The sequence below is a fragment of the Lissotriton vulgaris genome, chromosome 2_1 (genome assembly GCF_964263255.1).
Source record: "Lissotriton vulgaris chromosome 2_1, aLisVul1.2, whole genome shotgun sequence".
NCBI lineage: Eukaryota > Metazoa > Chordata > Amphibia > Caudata > Salamandridae > Lissotriton > Lissotriton vulgaris.
The window spans coordinates 89,506,297-89,525,970 of record NC_141687.1 but is presented as its reverse complement, the minus strand read 5'-3'; the positions used below and the strand labels follow the sequence as shown (position 1 = coordinate 89,525,970).

Below are 19,674 nucleotides of genomic sequence, written 5' to 3'. Positions count from 1 at the left end.
CCCAGATGACCTCATCAACCCAGTAGTGATGCTTCTTCACCAATGTCAGCTATAGGTGGAGTTGTGTGAGGTGTATAATGCTGGTCCAATTGCGGTTGAGCAGCCACCACTTAAGGTCTTGTGCAGTCTCTTCCGCAAAGGATAGATGCCGACAGGTTCCCCTGGTGCTGAGCCCACTGATACCAGGTTCTACTCGAGAGATTTGTAACATAGCATAGTCGATGAGCAGGATGAAGGAGGCTAAGAATTACAGAAGCCTCAAAGCCACTCTCACCAAAACCCACGTCTGAGCTTGAAACATCAGAATCATAACCCAAACGTTCTGGACTTGTTGTGATGAAGGAAAGGCCTTAAACTGCACTATATCCAGGATGTGTCCAATGAAAGGGGGTCTCTGAGGTGTAAGGTGTGACATTGATAGTGAACACAAATGATGTCAGGAGGTTTGCTGTTGTCTAGAGGTGGTCCATGACTGACTGTGGTGAACCAGCCTTCAACCGACTGTCGTTGAGGTAGGGGAAAACGGGTATATCTGCCTCTGAATGTGGGCTGCGACCACTGCAATCACATTTTTATTAAACCCAAAGGGACATTGGTGAGGCAGAAGGGTGAGCATAGCAAACTGAAAGTGCCCTTGACCCACCTTAAACTGCAAGAACCGTCTGTGGGATTGCAGGACGGGCACAGGAAAGAATGCATCCTGCAGGTCCAAAACCACCATCCAGTTGACTAGATAAAGGTCAGATAGAACCTTGGCCAATGTGATCATCTACTAGCGGAAAGACAGAGGGTGGAGATGTTTGGCATAGGGAATTAGCGAGAGTAACAGCCAATTCCAATTTTCGTCTCAGACCCTCTCTAAGGCTCCTTTGTCTAAAAGAGCCTGCACTTCTTGGAGCATGATGTATAGGTGCTCTCTGAAAGATGCTATGCTGTAGGCAGAAGAAGGTGGTGGGTCTAAAAGAATCCCAGGGTGTAGCCTAATTGAACGAACTGAAGGATCCAACTCATGGATGTTATATTTTGCCATCCTTGAAGGAAATGACTCACCCTGCCTCCCACCGAGTGGTTGTGTGCCATGTAGGGCAAACAAAAGTGGCTTGGAAGCTAACGGAAAGTGTGCTGCTCAAGGAGGCCTGGATGCTGCCTCGTTCATCCCTGCTCCTGAAAAACTGGGGTGCCTGTTGCGGGGTAGGTGGGCCTTGATGTTGCCGGTATGCCAACCCCCTGTAGTAATCTCAAGAGGCACAAAACTGCAGAGGGTGCTGTCTTTCAGGGGGTAGGAAGGCCTAAGTAATGTGCTGTGGCTTTCTTTGAAGTGTTCCAACACTGAATCTACTCTCTCATCAAAACGGCGAGTACCATCTAAAGGCATATCCATCAAAGAGGCCTGCACATCACCAGACAAGCTATGAATCTCTTCCAAGTGTGGTGTTGAAGCACCTCTGCCTCAGCAGTCAGTAGTTTCTGCCCAGAGTGGATCCTGTATTTTGTGGCATCCTGACCATTGGGGATGGTATGAAAAGCAGGTTGGCCCTAAATTTCATGGAATCTACCGACAAGATAGAGAAGGTACCGGATGGTAGCTGGGAGCAGACCTCTGCTGTGGGAAATAGTTTATTAATCAATTTGTACATTGCCTTTTGCACAAGCTGTTATTTTGTATTTTTATTTAGCCACGGTTCCACTGTCTGTTTTAAATTTCATAAATGCTTTTAAGTTGAACAGTTAGCCCGGCTTTGCTCACCTGCTTTCTGGGACCGCAGCTTTTCGGGCTGTTTGTGTGGAGGGAAGACCGGCTAGGCTTAGCATTAGGGCACTTTCGTTTGTGGCCCTTTCACTGCGGCCATTACGGAGAGGCGACGCTCTAATTGTTTTCTTGGGCTGTCTTTCTTCCCGCACTTAAACTGGCGATGGCGCCGACGTGCCCGTGATAGAAAAGGTACCGGATGGTAGTTGGGAGCAGACCCCTGCTGTGGGGAATCGTTTATTAATCAATTTGCACATTGCCTTTTGCACAAGCTGTTATTTTTTATTTTTATTTAGCTGCGGTTCACTTTCTGTTTTAAATTTTATAAATGCTTTTAACTTGAACAGTTAGCCTGGCTTGGCTCACCTGCTTTCTGGGACCTCTCCTCCCTGTTCCACCGCAGCTTTTCTGGCTGTTTGTGTGGAGGGCTAGGCTAAGCATCAGCGCACTTCCGTTTGTGGCCATTTCACGGCGGCCATTACTGAGAGGTGACGCTCTGGTTGTTTTCTTGGGTTGTCCTTCTTTCCGCATTTAAACTGGTGATGGCGCCGACGCGCAGCGGACGCGCGCCGAAGGTAAGCTCATCTGCGCCTGTCCGCACTGGGACGCCGCCAGGAACCAGGAACCCTGCCCGTTTGTCCTCAGAGAGTGCCTCTAGGCACTTTTATACATCCTCTCAACTTCTGCAGGTGAGAAACTGTTTAACATCTTGCCCATATGCCTCTACATTTGCTAATCTTGAAGGTCCCTTTGCCTGCTTATACTGCCACTTCCATAGTTGTGATCCTACTCGTATCTCACCTGTCTCACAGGACAATAATAACAGTAGTGAGAGATTGGCAGGGGTTAGTAGGGTGTCCTACAGTCAAGTTAGACCCCATACTTCTAACTGGTTGTGTTCTTGGAAGGGGATCTTAGCAAATATACGCTCGCTACCTAAACATGCCATGGAACTCTGTGATCTGGTGAGCTTTGATTTTCCAGATTTAGGTTTCCTAACGACAACATTGCTTAAACCCACCTCAATCCCAGATATTGCCCTGGCCCTTCCGGAGAATAATATGTTTCTCAGACTTGACCAAGAAGGGAAAGTGGGCGGTGATTTTGCTATAATATACAAAGATTCGCTGAAAGTTTCAATTATTACCTCTAAACATGGTTTACTACTAAGGGATTTTAATATTCATAGGGAAGATAGTGAGAACACAGATGCTGTTAACTTCCTGGCCGATAGAGCCTCCCTGGGCTCGGTGAAGGTCAATTCTGGTCCTACACACTCGGCAGGTCATACCCTGGACATCATACTCACAAATTGATCCTTCATACTTTCGGATCCCCCTTGTCCTCTGATATAGTCGGATCATTTTCTGATTCCATTTCGGATCAATAGTTGCCTTAGAAACCAAACTGACGTATGTCCTCTGAATAGTCTCCGTAGGCGATGGCATAAGGTCACCTATGACTCTTTTAGCAAAATATTTGTTCCTCCTGTTTTTAATGAACAAATGGACAGAACAAAGAAGCTTAGGGTTTTTAATGATGCCATCACATCATTGATAGACATTTTGGCTTTGATGAAACATCAACATAGCAATACTCTAAAAGAAAGTGCAGATTGGTATACTGCCGAGTTACTCGGTGAAAATTCCAGATGTAAACACCTGGAAAAAATTTGGTGCAAATCCCATTCGAAAACTGAGAAGCTTAACTATAAAGCAGCCCTCACCGCTTATCATAAGAACTTTAAAAAGGCACGGAAAGATCATGTGATAATTAAACTCAACCAGGCAGGAAACGCAACTAAAAAACGTTATAAAATTCTTAACTCCTTCACCAATCGCACAGCTTGCTCTCATCAGATTCCCCTCCCAGGGAATATGTGACAGTATAGCTGTGTATTTTGATTATGAAATTAATTTAATCTACAATCAATTCCCTAAAAATTTGTGTCACTCCGAGCCTTCTAATTTTGGAACCTCAACTCTAAGAAATTTGAGTGAAGGCCTTATACATTTCATTGCCATCCAGGTCTCTCAGGTCGAAGCCATGCTTCCAGTAGCAAAATCTGGATCACCTATAGATGTGATTGCACCTCTCCTGGCCCCCTCAAATTGTGAGATTCTCAACTCTTCTTTACATGAAGGAGACATGCCACTTGAGTGGAAAGCCGCTCAAGCGCTACCAAATAAGAAGAAAGCTCAGTTACCTGCAGAAGTGCTCTTTAATTATCGCCCCATCTCACTTCTGCCTCTTATGAGTAAAATGGCGGAGGGTTATGTCAATACTCAGTTAATGGGTTTTCTCAAATCTCAAGGCATCCTTGACCCCTCCCAGTCTGAGTTTAGACCCAATCATTGTACAGAGACTACCCTCATTGGGGTTATGGGTCATATTAAAATGGATCTGCATAATAACAAAGCAGTGCTGCTGGTCTTATTGGATCTGACAGCAGCCTTCAACACGGTCTCTCCTCAGAAATTGTTTTTCCAACTGAGAGAGGCCGGTCTGTAGGGACAGGCACTTAATTGGCTCGTCAGCTTTTTAGACCAGCAACCCAGACTATCAATCTGGGTCCCTACCGTTCCCAAACCTTGAAGCTGGCCAAAGGGATACCCCAGGGCTCTTGCTTGCCCCCGGCCTAGATCATAAGGGAGTACGACTTTACTCCATTTTCCTACGCTGATGATACACAACTACTAATGTCTTTTGATAAGGATACAGAGTTAATCGATCAGCGCTTTGCAAAGGGTATGCTAGCCATTTCGGCGTGGATGACAGAACATTTTCTCCAGCTGAACGCGGACAAGAACGAAATCCTGCTGTTTGGCACGGCTCAAGCATCGTGGTCCCCCAAGTGGTGGCCTGCTATGTTAGGCCCCGTACCTTCTCCTTCTACTGTGGTGAAAAATCTAGGGGTCCGTTTGGATGTTATGCTATCAATGAGGGATCAAATCATGACTACTGCAGGGACTTGCTACCATACTCTGAGGCTATTACGCAGAGTGTTCCAGTGGTTGCCTCTGTCTGTCCGTAGAACTTTGATTCAGGCTTTGATCATTGGGCGCCTGGACTACTGTAATCTACTAGAATCTGCTAATGAATCCCTTCTGAGCAGGTTACACATTGTACAGAATGTTGCTGCACTCTTAGCTCTCAAAAAGCTGCCTCACACCTCCTCGGGCCCTCTGTTAAAATTACTCCACTGGCTCCCTATCCGCCAGAGAATTAAATTCAAGCTCTGCTGTCTCGCCCATAAAGCGCTTTATAGTACGAGCCCTAGCTCCTGGTGGACAAGTTTAAAGGCTACTGCCCGAACCGTCTACTTAGATCTGAAGGTAAAGGGCTGCTAGTGGTGCCCCGCTTCAGGAAAATACGAACAGGCGGCAAAACGGTCACCTACCTTGCCCCGAAATGCTGGAAAACCTTGCCAGAGGATTTGCGCAAATGCCCCAGTTTTCAGCGCTTCAGGAAACTCCTGAACACAGAATTATTCAGGGTCTGATCTTTGCATCTCCTGTACCCTCCCTACGATAGCGCTGAGATACCCCTATGGGGGTTATTCCAGCACTTTACAAATCCCTTACTCACAAGATATCGCCAACCATATCTCATAAAGCATGGAAGTATCTCCCCAGCAAACAGCTGAAATGGCTGACAGAAGGGCTAGGCTGCCCAAGGAAAACAAATGCCTTGATTACTTTTGACTCTCTGTCTAGGGGAGTTGTACTGAAAGAATTGGGGTTGACTCTACTGGTGGGAGCCTGAACCACCAAACATTTTGGTGTAGAGGGCTATGCCAAGAAATCTGGGTTGTCTGGCGCCACCTGGTGCCTGGCATGCCTGGTAACCTGCCTGTCCACTGGTGGACAGGAACAGCGCGTAGACCAGGTGCTCATTAGTGTGCCAGTCAGTGCTTCGAGTGGAAGTAAGAGCTCAGAGAAAGTCTGTCCACGTTACAAAATGTCTGTCAAACCTTAGTTTTGACTTCCATAGTTGGTAGTTGTAAATCCAATACCTCGCTGCACATCTCATTGCTGTGACAAAGGAGGTGCTCTCTACCATTGAAGGTCCAGGGAGAGAACACAAGCTAGTTCCTGGGGAAGTGTCTATCCAATTGGCCTCCTGCAAGTGCAACTTCAAACGGTCATCATCATGGTGTGAAGGAAAATAATCCCGCTCATCTCCATTGGCATCTTCAAAGGCTAGTTGACTCTGATAAGAGTCATATCCAAAAAGTTCTTGGATGTCTGGGTGCGGCTCCAAGGCAAAGGCATGATTCTGTGTGAAGGACTGGGTGCTTCGATTCAAGTTTGCCGGGCATACTCAGACATGAGTCCCTTGCTCACTGCCCCACCAGGATTCAAGCAAGCCGGGCAGACGACGGCTGAAATGCCAGAAACCGGTCCCCGGAAGCTTGTCTCCTTTCCGGTGAAGAATTGGCTTGGTAGTTTGGTCTGCCCTGTTCCCATGAGGCACTGGGTCAGACTAATTTGCATATAGCCAGGTTCTGAACTGGGGTGATGCAGTGAGCTAAATAACGGTGATGGATCAAGCCCTGATCTCTTGACTGGGTAAGAGTGGTCTGCTTAATTCAGACACTCTATTCATCACCACCCCCTTTTTGAATCGATTCAAGTTTGTGGCATGACCTCGGTTAGTGAATGTACTCAGCAACACAGGGTTAATTAGTTCTCAGAGAAGTGACTAGGCGCTCTGCCTCAAGTCTACATGTGTGATTTTAAGAGGTGCAACTGGCGAGCGGGAATACCCTACGACCGCTCAAAAGTATGTCTGTCAAACAGACACACAAATAACTCGTACCATAAATTGCCTATGCACACACTAACACTGATTATTTACATTCGTATCTGTACAAGAAAAATGCAAATTTGTAGAACCAAAGACAACAACATTAATAGATTTCTTGACACTAAGTTTCCATGATGTTCAAGATTTTAATTGTTCCACGACCAGGCGACACGTGTTTCGTCGCGTTAGGAACAGAGTGTTCGCGACTCCTCAGGGCTTACGTATGCAGCGTATACCAATACGTGGACCAATACGTGGACCAATACATGGAACACGGTGACCCCGGGAAACCAGACGCGGCTCACGCAGCATTTTATCGAATTGGGTATTGGCTGACGGTTATCCGCTCCAGCCATATGAGAGGTTTCTTCGAATAGAACCACTAGTTTTAAAGAGCGACATTCACTTTTAGTCGCCCCTAGACTATCGATCCACGAAGTCTCAACTTTTTTCCAGATTGCACTGAGGACACATACATACTGTGAGTGTTATATTTACAATTACCAACGTTTTTCATCGACTAAGGATGGTCACGGGCCCCGCCGGATCGTAAATATCACCGGGGGAGCGACCTATATCGGGTTCACGCTGCATACGTAAGCCCTGAGGAGTCGCGAACACTCTGTTCCTAACGCGACGAAACACGTGTTGGCTGGTTGTGGAACGATTAAAATCTTGAAAATCATGGAAACTTGGTGTCAAGGAATCTATTAATGTTGTTGTCTTTGGTTCTACAAATTTGCATTGTTCTTGTACAGATACAAATGTAAATAATCAGTGTTAGTGTGTGCATAGGCAATTTTTGGTATGACCTCGGTTAGTGGCCAAGATGAATTTGGCTAAGTCAGATAAGACGATAGGGGCAGGGTCTTCCTCTGGCGGTGGCAATGGAGCTGATGTTGATGCCTAAGGGACCTGTTTGGATTGTGGTGCCGGGCTGGAAGGCGGCTCCAGTGTTGAAGCAAAGATGGCATACAGTGCTTGGAGTGGTCGCCCTCCTCAGCAGGGATAATTCCATTGCTTGACGATTAAACTATAGGGCTAACACCTGCTTCCTACAAGTATTTAGTTCCGGGTCACTTTTTATATTGTTTGAGGTGTTGAGTATGTGGTGTACAGTGCTGTTACAAATTCTGAGAGACAGGGTCTAGACAGATTTTGGAATTAAAAGAAATTAAAGGAAGCCTTTCTCATGTAAGCGAAGTCCTCAAGTCAAAGACCATGTCTTTGTGAGAATTGAAAAGTACGCAGATTTGAGAATGGAGAGAAGCAGTGGTAGAGAATAGAAATAGAAAATGAAAAACAACACAGTCCAAATTTACCAATATATAGTTGTCCTCTTTGGTTTATAGGCCTTTCTGTCCAACATGCTCAAATTCAATGGTAGGTGTGCTTGGCAAGAATGGTGGTAGTGAATGAGTGCCGCTGAGGGGCCCAAAAACCTGGCACTGTTCAGCAGATTTTTCTCTGGTACGTTAAGTGTTATAATTGAGGGCAGGGCTGTTTCTGACCTGGCTCCCTTGTTTCCTTATCTCACACCCCCTCTGCTTGTTCTAAAAGAGCCTTTGAGAGAGATTAGGACCTCTATTCCTAATTCATTGGAGGTACCAATGTCAGGTCCTGAATAAAAGTCAGAAAAACCTGCTATTTCGGGGGGAAAGGGGAGGAAGGTGATGTTTATGTTTTTGGGATTTTTATTGCGCGCAACTACCCTGGGGTGTCTCGGCACATATCGGACTTCCTGGGACAGAGAGCAGCCAGATGATCATTGATTAAATAACCAGGTTTTCAGACGTTTACGGAAGATGAGGAGAGTGGGACTGGTTTTGATGGACAAAGGTAGAGAATTCCATAGCCTGGGGGGTTGCTACTAAGAAACGTCTGTCTCCCCAGGTAGTGGTTCTGGTACGTGGGACAGAGAGAAGATGGGTGCAGGATGAGCGAAGTGATCTTATAGGAGCATAGATCCGAAAAGCATCCTTAAGGAATCTGGGTCCTGGGTCATGGATGGCCTTGTAGGCGATACAGAGTGCTTTAAACTTTATCCGACTCTTGACCCCTAGCCAATGCAGGTGACGTATGGCCGAGGAGGTGGGGCAGTGACTAGGGATGCCGAGCAGGATTCTGGCTGCAGCATTTTGGACTGATTGTTGTTTGGTTAAAACCTGTTCTTGCGTGCTGAAGAAGAGAGCGTTGCCATAATCCATCTTGGAAAAAACGAGGGTGGTGATCAGTGTTTTTCCTGCAGCTAGAGGGAGATATGGCAACAGCTTCTTAATCTTCCTCAGCATATAGGAGGAGGATGCGACCACTGCATTCACATGGTCTTGAATAACAGCTTGTCATCGAACATGACACCGAGGTTTCTGACCTTGGCAACCGGAGTGGGAGGTGAACCCATTTCAATGGGCAACCAAATGAAAAACCATTCCGGTGAAAGGTTGCCGAAGGTCATCACCTCGGTCTTGTCCGAATTTAATTTCAAGCAGTTACTCGACATCCATGAGCTAATGGCCGACATCCCCTCCTGGAATCTTGCAGCAGCGGCTGATCCATCCTTAAGTACCGCCATCACCAATTGGGTGTCATCCGCATAGGTGGTTAAGCGCAGCCCGTGTGCTTTTATGACCCTCGCCAAATCCGCCACATATATATTAAATAATGTGGGGCTTAGCGAGGAGCCCTGGGGCACCCCGCACGGAAGGGTGAAGGTAGGCGAGTAGAAAGTGCCCAGTTTCACAGCCTGCGTGCTGTTGGCCAGAAACGAAGCAATGAGGTCCCTGGCAAGATGGGTCACCCCCAAGGATGTGACACGGTCGATCAAGATGGAGTGATCGACCGTGTCAAAGGCAGCGGACAGATCTAGGAGTATAAGGACCGCCGCCCCACCCTGGTCCATTGTAGTCCTAATCTCGTCAGAGGCCTTTATCAAAGCGGTTTCTGTGCTGTGGCCCTTCCTAAACCCGAACTGGGTATCATCTAAAAGTTGGTGACAGTCAATGAACCCTCAAAGCTGTTTGTTCATGACTGCTTCAAATATTTTGGCCGGGAATGGGAGGCAGGCAATGAGTCTGTAACTAGCTGAGTCAGCTGGGTCCAGGGACGTTTTTTTTAACAGGGGCTTAATGACTGCCTTTTTCCAAATTTCAGGATAAATGCCTGTCTGGAAGATGGAATTACATAAGTCCGTGAGCGGGAAAGTAATAACCTCAGTGAGAGCGCTCAGTATGGATGGGGGGCAAGGGTCTAAAGGAGACCCAGATTTAATAGAAGTGATAAGCTTGCTGATCTGGTCTGTCGAGACCAATTGAAAGTTGGAGAAGATAGGTGTAAGTGAAGGGGACAGAGGAAGGGGGTCAGGGAAATCCGAGCATTTAGGGAAGGAGAAAGATGAATAGATATTAGTGACCTTGGTGGAAAAGAAAGTTGCTACCGCGTTACAAAGATCTTGAGATGGCTCAATGGGAGGTCCTGTCGGAGGGTTAGAGAGAGAATCGACTACTTGAAATAGCTTTCTTGCAGAGTTCTGGGCAGATTCAATCTGGGCCTGAAAAAAAGCGTTTTTTTTGTTTAATAATAGATCTCTTGTATAGCGCTAGCGCATCTTTGTAGGTTTGCTTGTCCGAAGACTGTAGTGCTTGCGCCAGCGCCTTTCTAAATTCCTACAATACTGCCGTTGTAGTCGAAGATCCTCTGTGAACCATTGGGCAGATGGCGTGGCCCGGTTAGAAGTGATGGATTTGGCCGGGGCTACTTGATTAATTGCATCCAGAATCCATTTCTGGTACCTGCTAGACAGAAGACTGGGGTGAGGTGATGCCTCGTAAGGAGATCCAGCCAAGATATTGGACAATAAAGGGTAGTCCAGGTTTTTCCAGGCTCTGGTACTAATGGCGGTACGAGATGTGGACTGAGGAGGGTTGGGGTTATGAGCCAAAATGGTGAAAATGACTGCAAGGTGGTCCGACCATACTACGGGAAGAACAGTGGAGAGTGAAATGTTGGGGTTGTTGGTGAACAAACAATCAAGCGTGTGACCTGCTGATGAGTAGGGGCTGCCAGTAACTGCTGTAAACCTACCGCGAGTAGATCGGCAATGTCCCCTGCGACTTCAGATGAAAAGTGAAGTCCCCCAAGATGGTATAGTCTGAAGCACTACGAGGCCTCCGGGTAGCATAGGCGCTATATAAAAATTCTTTCAATTCAATAGTCAGAATGGGCTAAGGAGAGCTCCGTAAATTCATCAAGAGCCGAGAGGAAACAAGTATGTGGGCCAGGGGGACGGTATAAAAGAATTCCTTTAAAAACTTGATTGTGATTAAGTGTGATGGAAAAGGCACAGGCTTCACAATCCATTCGATGAATAGGTTCGATCTTGGAGTGAAAAACCGCTTTATGGATAATGGCTAAACCACCTCCTCTCCCTGTAGTTATGTCCTGTCTTACCACACAAAAACCCTCCGGTGTGGCCGAACAGAAATCCAGGCGGGAGGCAGCATCGCCCCAAGATTCAGTTACAAACAAGATGTCCAGCTCCTGGCTTACTATGAATTCCCTAATGTCCAAGCTATGTTTCGGGAGGGAGCGGGCGTTAATAAGCGCCGAGCGAAAATAGCGCTTAGGTGTGGGGCTGATACCATAAGCAGAAGGCATAGGACATGGGAGAGTGTAGTTACAGCCTGGACATGAGGCAGGAGCGGACACAAGGCAGCTAGGAGTGGGCAAGTGTCGACACCGCGTGTTAATGGTGGGTGTATTGAGTTCCCACAACTGAAAAGAGGAATAGCGCAAAGGGGCACTGTGGGTATCAATGTGCCAGGGGGAGTGGCCCTGGTCCCGGTACAGGCACGGACGGGCACAGACTGGCTTGCCTCTGGCACGCCCGCCCGCTGCGCGGACAGGAAGAGGAATTCCTTTTATCGTGTGTGGGCCCCCAATCGGCCAAACACTAGAGCGCTGTCCTCGTCCTCACCTAAGATGGCGCCCGCAGTTTGTGCCGCAAGGGATCGAGGGCGGAGGTCAGCAGAGCCCCAAATCGGCTCCCTGAGGCCCCGGTAATCCCTAGAGAGAAGCCCCACAGGTAGGGAAATGTGGCGAGGGGTGTGGGGACAGATTAAATTATCAGATGTGCAAAATACAAAAGTTTTAAAATATCAGATGTGCTAAATGCAAGAGCATTTAAAATAGTGCTGGCAGGTAATCAATTTGAATTTTTAAAATCTTAGCCCTAAACTCCCGGCTTCCGCCTCAGGAGTCCTTGTTCAAATGAAGAACGAGGAATCAGCTGCTCTTTTATCGTGTGTGGGCCCCCAATCGGCCGAACACTAGAGTGCTGTCCTCGTCCTCACCTAAGATGGCGCCCGCAGTTTGTGCCACGAGGGATCGGGGGCGGTGCTCAGCAGAAGACCCAAATCGGCTCCCCGAGGCCCTGGTAATCCCTAGAGAGAAGCCCCACAGGTAGGGAAATGCAGCGAGCGGGGGGGGGGGGGTGGGGACAGATTAAATTATCAGATGTGACGTGGTGTCTGACAGGGGTGCTGGCTTTGGAGGTCCCACTGGTTCCCAAAATGGTTCTTATCCATAGCACGGAGGGGACTGCTATGAAAGACACCTACTATTCCTAGGATTTACATTGGCAAAGAGAGACATTACTCAGATGTTGAAATATACTACACCTCCAGCCTTAAAGGCATGGAAGCAGGCGATGGGCCATTGCATGGGTTTTGAGAGAAGTGTTTTTTAAGCCAATTTGCTGTGAAGAATGCAGGTAACTGTGGTGGAGAAATATCTCCTTGCACCTGCAGAGGTACGGAAAGCAGTCCTAGCTTCTGTTCAGCATCGTGCCTTAGTCCCTTCCTTATGCGTGAACAATCAGTGGGAAACATGCACTTTGCAGGACTTTGTAAGAGTCCATGGAATGCAGAGGTTGACTCAGTCTGTCCAAATGCGGGCAATAACTACTACAGCTTGCCTTCCTTCGGAGTGCGTGGTTGTGATATGAAATGCACACACAGCCAGTACATGTGTTTATGTGGATGAGTTTAGTGGGTTTAGAGCACCAGGTGTTAACAGTGTCATCACCTACTTGCTGTGGGGAGTTAGCTGCAGTTAATTGTCCCTTCCTTCATTATTCACCCTCACAATGGGTTATAATTGATGGCCAGGCAATTAACAGGAGTTAAAAACGTACACAGAGAGCATTCCTCACTGTTAATGCCCTAAGCAGAAGGCAGTAATGCGTAATTAATGGATTGTCAATTGTCAACTCAGTGGGTTGCACAATACAAATGATACAGACTTTTTAACATTCAATAAATGCCCAGTGACCACTCAACGCCCAACAGCAGTAGTTATTATTAAACCGGTTTTACACAAAAAGCTTTATAAAATAATGAACACAAACAACACACCTAGAGTAACAAGAATAATTTATTCTCTGACTGCATCAAAAAAGTACTGTACACTTCAAACAGATGGAAGGGGCCTATGAGCAACGTACAGGCCAGAAGCCCCGCATACTTCGGTCCCAAAAATGTACTTTAGAAAAAGACTTTGAAAAGAATGAGAGAGTGAAGTATTTCCAGCTGGGAGATGACAGCAGGTATTGTGCCTCACCAGGATGTCAGTCTCCAGACCCCAGACTGAAATGTTACTGTAGCCTTTCTGCATTTGAAGGTGAACCCAGCTGTATATAAAACTGTATTTAAAATGTTGCCAACATATTTGTGGTTGACTTTGGGCACAACACCCGAGTTAAAGCCTCCATGTTATGTACCCCCTGCGTTAGCAACACAACCCAGCCAGAATTTGAAAAGTAAAGGAAGCTAAGGGAACTTAATGAGTTGTCACACCTCCATTTTGAGGCTGCGAAGCACACTTGCAATCCACAATCACGCCTGCAACAGATTAGCAGCTACAACCTAAAACGCAAACGAAGTATAAAGTAATCTAAAGTTATTTAATAAAAAGCACACTCAAGCTGCAAACACCTGGAATATAAAGAACCTAGCAAGATAGAGTGAAGTTTAATTCGAGCAACTCCAAATACATAAAGGTTCTTTGCGTAATGTTCAAGTACCGGACTGGAATTCAAACTGGCTGCACCAGTTCTACTAAATGGAGATAACTACTAGACTTGTGTTCATTTTTGGTCCTAGAGGAATGGTTTTATTTTCCCTTTTTTTCCAGTAAGGCCATATTATTTAGCAAAAATTGGAAGATAGGCGCCTAGTCATGGAGCCCACTGACTGACATGTTCACTTCTCAAGGCCTGTGCTTGGTGATCCAGAAATGACATTCCAGGTCCAGCAGATGCACTGAAGGTAAAAAGAGCCACTCGTGCGGGCACAGGATCCAGAGGGAGTTGGCCTGCCACACATCCCTGTGAAGTCTTGTATGGAAATGTTCTCGGTCCTCTATGTCCATGTCATTCTACTATTTCTGAAGAATGAACTGGTCGATAAACTCATTCTGCTCGGCTTCTACTTTACACAATGCTTCATACTCGATGCGATACCTGAAAAACAGACAGAAGGATCCTTAAGAGAAGAAAACAGATGCCTGTTCCCATCAGGACCACACCCAAAGACAAAAGCCAGCCATTTTACAACACTAACAGTTACACGAATTTCTTGGGAAGACCACAATTTCAAGAAACGTCAATGCCTCTGAAACTCCAGAAAGAATAGCATTACATAGACCATCCAGAGGTATTGGCACAGCGGTTTCTATGATTCCCATTTGGGACTCATATTTCAGTACAGAAGACACTTACACGCCATATATATCACACTGCGACTCTTTACCATAGGTGGTCACTGCCGAGGCAAAGCAGAAGGTCTACCTTTACACATGCTCAAAGGGCACCGTTGCAAGTGATATCTGTGTCTGAAGGCAAAATCCTGATGCAAGGGTAGCTCACTATCAGGATGCCAAAATAATATACATTTACATACAGTGGATCTGAATGGAATCACTTCTATACTAAGGGACTCATTTATGAGATTTTGGTGCAGGGCAGTCGTGCCGCAAGGAATCTAGCAGCGCAGCCCTGTATCAAAAGAAAAGGGCAGGAATGCACCGTATCTGAGATACAGCACAATGCATCACACATAGAAATTGAAATAAACGAATCAGACGCATTCCCAGGTTTACGATTCCATGAGTTTTGCATAGGAACACCCTCAGCAACACCCATGGAACGCCCCTTTCATGCAGTGTGCGGTGTGAAAGGGGCACATATTTACAACGCCATGGAAAGCCACGCTAAATCGCTTTGTGTGGCCTTGTAAATATGCGGCAGCACTTTGTGCTACTGGAGCGTCAAAAAGTGTGATGCTCCGGCGGCGCAGAAGTGCCGCTACGGTCTCGTAAATAAGGCCCTAAGTCTTGATCCTAAAATTTTACCTTGCTCCGTCCCGTGTTGACCAAACGTGGAAAACCTTGCTGTACATTACTCTGAACTTTTCCTAAGACAAACAAATGCTAAAAGTTGTTTTCTAGAGAACAAAACAAAAGCTTCTGTTCAAACCTCAGTTTCACGGGCTGTGTAGGACCTTGATTTATCGCAAGGTACGTTTCTCCTCTACTACAAATTGCAGTGCTTGCTTTTTCACACATTTCAGTCACAAGATTAAAATTGATTGGTGCATGCATTTCAAAAGTATATAGCAGAGATGTAGGGATGGTGCCTCCACCACAGCTGTGGATTTACTGTGGTGGGCACATTTTGATTTTTGTTCGTAAGCCACATACAGAGTTCAGGATATTGCATCGTGCAGCTCTGAGGATAGTTGTCCAAGAAATGAACAATGATTAGCTCAAGGGCTAGGTTTGTGTTCATACATTTTTGGATACAAATTTTGCAATTTAAAAGGGTATAACATCCTCTTAGATCTGTAGAGTCTGCCTCCTGACAGTCCTAGCACGCAAGGAGAGAATATGACAATCCCATCAACACATGGAACAGTGGGATGCAGTTATTCACCCCTTATCTCTGGGACAAGGAAGGCTGATAAACCACACAGTGCAACGGTCCATGAGTCTGGGATTATTTGTGTATTGTGAATTCTACCCTCTCACAAAGAAGGGGTATGGAGGAGGGGAACCTCAGTTATAGGAGTACAAATAGGATACAGACTACCCTTATTGCACTCTCTACCCCTGGTGGAGACCAGGGGAGAGATGCCTACTGACACCAGCAGATACTCAGGTTAAACATCCTACAAAAGCACCTCGGTTCCTCTGCACATTCTGGACTCAACCCACCTTTCTAGCTGCACTTTCTTTTCTGCTATTAAAGCTTGGAGCTGCTGTTGTTGTGCTTCTCTTTGCTTTGCTATAGACTTCAGAAGATTTCTAGCACCGATTGCCTGCAAAAGCATAAATGGGTCAGAAGCTAGACACAAGTTCAGAAATACATTTTCATAACATGCCTTTGCAGTGGTGTACAGTTACAGTTTCGATAGGTCTCTTGCAACATATACATATTTCCTTACCTCAGTATTTTGTAAAACAATTGAAAACCAGAAAATGTATCAGTCAAATGGAGCCTCAGGTTATCAACATGGCAAATAAACAGTGATAAGTAATATCATAGAACAGAGTACTTCTGGAACCACAGGTGCTTTCGCTTTATCTAAAAACTTATCACAACTCGCATAGTCAGTCCAAAGTGGAAGTAAACAGTAATTACAAAATGGAACCAGATTGTAGCTTTCCAAGTAACACTGTTTCCTAATTCACAAATGATTTCTTCATATTTTTTCTGAAGGATATTGAAAGGACTCCAGGCGAATACATAAATAAGAATAAAAGGGATAAAGAAATAACATATGGAACAATGTTATGCGATCAGAGACGAGTTCCATTTCCTGGATTCTGTCCAACGGGACATTACAAGATGCATTTTCAGAGACCGTGATGGCTGACTAGGACCACCTGGTCCATACATTTTGGTCATTTCCTTGCACTTGTGACATTCTAGATTCTACTAGACACCCCAGCTCAGTATCCCCTCCAACACTGATAACAGGTTCCACGCTCTTCTGAATTCTGCCACTTATTTTCTCCTCCTAGTCCTGAAGAAGGGACTAGGAGTACATTGACCATCCTGTGTTATGTAATCTGTAAGACTCACTCCGGCAGCACATCTGACTTTAGCATTAACTGTGCTAGAGTTGCACATCTGATAGAGCATCCTTAGATCATCTAGTACAGGGTTCTCCAAAGCCAGTCTTGGAGGGCCGGATCCATGCCACATTTATTTGCATATCTCCATTTAGATAAATGTAGTTATCTTAAAAATCTGGCATGGTTCTCGATCTCCAGGAGTGACTTTGGAGAACACTGATCCAATACATGTGAAGCCAATTTAGGATCTTTCGCGTCTGGCCTAAGTCCTAATATTTCCACTCATAACATGTCTGCTGCAGACATTGTACTAACTCAGTAGATTTCCCCTCAACTGTCTGTGGTCTAGCTTTATTTATTTATTTTCTTGGAAGTTTGGCTTGACTGTTTCTTTTCTGCTTGTTAAAGCTTGCGTAAAAAATGATGTTGTCCACACATTTGTTTAAATCTTTTTATTAAGATTTTGCACATTTTAAGCATACAAACAAAGCAGTGCTCGTGCGTCAAGAAAAGGTGGGTTGCCAGCAGTGCAGTGTCTAGTACCCAACAGCACAGCAAGAGACAGATGAGTGTATCACAGTGACCATAAGAGGTCGTAGAGCAGTGTCTAAAGACAAGGTGTATCGATGTCGATGAGTCTTACCACCGGAAATGATGTTGTCCACACATGGAATGACTGGTGCTTCATACAGGAGCGTACCGCGCGATAAGGCATGTCCTGCATCAATTCGTTGTTTTTTTTAATCCTTTAGTACTAATACAGGACCATAACTTCTTTAACCAAACATCCTTTCAGAGCATATAGCATGTTTTGGTAATTGATGCTACACAAATAATAGTTATTTCCAAACGTATAATTTACAGCTATGATGTGCTACTGGTACAATATGTTATAGAATTCATGTTAATTACTTGCAGAAGTTTTAAATTTCAATCAATGAGAAGCCTAGGAATGTTTTGGACTACATGCAATGCAAACAAATAAAATGGATAATGTGTATTCTGGTCCAAGACAGGCCATAGAATCCTTGTTTATCTACATATGGCCTCCTTAAAAAGTAATTTATTTGAGAGTGTTCTGTTTTATATTCCAACAGGGTTTCATTACCTACTCTGCTATAGATGCATTGAGAAGCCAGAAATAACCATGCCAAGCTTGGTACATGAGCAACCTGATTTATCTCCAGGGACCAGAAGCACAAACATTGCTTGCCCTTTTACAGCCAGTGCCTCCTCTGTGTATGTCACATTAGTATTTAGAATACCAGCCTCCTATCTAGGAACCCTTGCTGCTATTCCGATAACTGTGCGAAGCACTCTACTGGGCCACTAGGACACAGTTGAATGTCATCAGTGTAGGTCTGGAAGACAAGTCAAGAGATCTAGCAGCAGCCTAGAGACAGGAGGCATTTAACAATAATCACATGTTTCTAAGTGGCGCTTTATAACACAATTTTTGTAATATCTCAGCAGAATATAAACACGTTTTGCTGGCCCCCAATTTAATGGTACTTAATTTTGCATTCCTAAAAGGCTAAAAGTCTGAGTTAGCCTTGCCAGGATTCACATGTGTGACCCCAAAGACCAAGCAGAGGTCAGCCTCAGCAATGGGAAGTTCTGAGGACTCCTAAAGAGCCTAAGGTACAGGTGAGAGTAAAGAATGTGTATCCCTGTCACTATACGCGAATGGATAGGAATAATGTGAACCACTCCAGGGAGTTGGTGCCAAGCAGTGTTCCACCAGGCACCTAAACATATTTCTGAATAATAATGAAAGCCCAAAGTGCACCAGGTTTCTAAGTGAAAGTGGCCACTGCCCCCTCAACTCAGGCTATGACTTGAGGGGCAGTACCCAGTAGTCAGTGGTTGCAGCTTGATTTTAATGGAGAGGGAGATGCCTCTTTACATGTACCCCTGAGGGGAGAAGGCCAACCAATTGTTCCCCATAAAAGGTGTTCCCAGTCCGACATAGTCGTGTCTGATAACATTTTTAAAGTATGTATGTTGTTATGTGGGATGTGAAGTTCCCAGGTGGACAAGTGTATAGTGGGCCCATTTTGAGGCCTGGTACATGTGGGGGTCCACTTTGTGCAAGCTAGCCATGTTCATCCCTCAAATACTGGCCTGTATGAACTGAATGTTCCCCACCCTGGAGATGTGGTAGGTGGGAGACTCCTATGTCCAGGGTTGGTGTCTCTTGCCTTGAATGAGGCTCACCCATGCACAATTTCCAGTGTTGTGGCCTTATGTCACGGTAACTGAAGCAGATGCACAGTAAAGCCTGAGCCCAGAACACTTCAGTTCCAGGCCCAGTGATGGTCTGACTTGGGACTATGGGCTCAGAATCTAGCCAATGATGACAGAATGTCAATGCCAGACTAGAATAGCAACGTTTACATGTTTTAAATGTTGCAGAACTTCCAGAGGGCTAGGACAGCCGCTATAGATACCATTAGAGCATCAGTAGTATTGTGTTTGTCTTTGTTATCTTGGTACTAGGACACCTGTACACCAGTGCAGGAGAAGGGACGCCAGATGGGAAGTGGAACCTATGAATGTCTGCAATTCTCCTTCCAGGCTTTGCCTAAGAATAGGAAGCTTGCAGCGTTGCATTACTGCTGCGACTGGTGGAGAGAAGGTTAACTTAGCTGCCTGAAAGGAGCTATCCTGCACCTGCCAGAAAATCCCATCCTGATCCACGAGAAGGCAATCCAAATAACTTCTCAATAGGCCAAGACTATTTAGGTTGACACAGCCAAGCTGGCAGAAATAAAAAGAATGATCAAGAGCAGCATTTGGGTTGAGAAAACCCACTGTCTTCTAATATCCAAAGGATGGGCATGAGCGCCCCATGTTGAGGTAGGTCCAGACCAGAGGTGGTTCCAGAGTGCCTTCATCTGCATCCTATGCCAACCTTTTAGACACGTCTGCAAAGGAAACGCTCCATCTAATAACTAAGGGCACAACGACTCCAGAAGACCTGC

General features: G+C 45.7%; 1 protein-coding gene across 2 annotated transcripts in view; it reads right to left on the bottom strand.

Annotated features, from left to right (window-relative positions):
- Nucleotides 1-12,970: 12,970 nt before the first annotated feature.
- Nucleotides 12,971-19,674, bottom strand: part of IFT20 (intraflagellar transport 20) — a 52,678-nt gene continuing 45,974 nt past the window's right edge. For both annotated transcript variants that reach the window (XM_086954509.1, XM_086954511.1), the window contains 2 exons: nt 15,827-15,930; nt 12,971-14,075 (listed from right to left, as the gene is read on the bottom strand). In XM_086954509.1, coding sequence (XP_086810635.1) covers nt 13,994-14,075; nt 15,827-15,930 — 186 coding nt within the window. In that variant the 3' untranslated portion in view covers nt 12,971-13,993. The remainder of the gene's footprint in view (nt 14,076-15,826; nt 15,931-19,674) is intronic.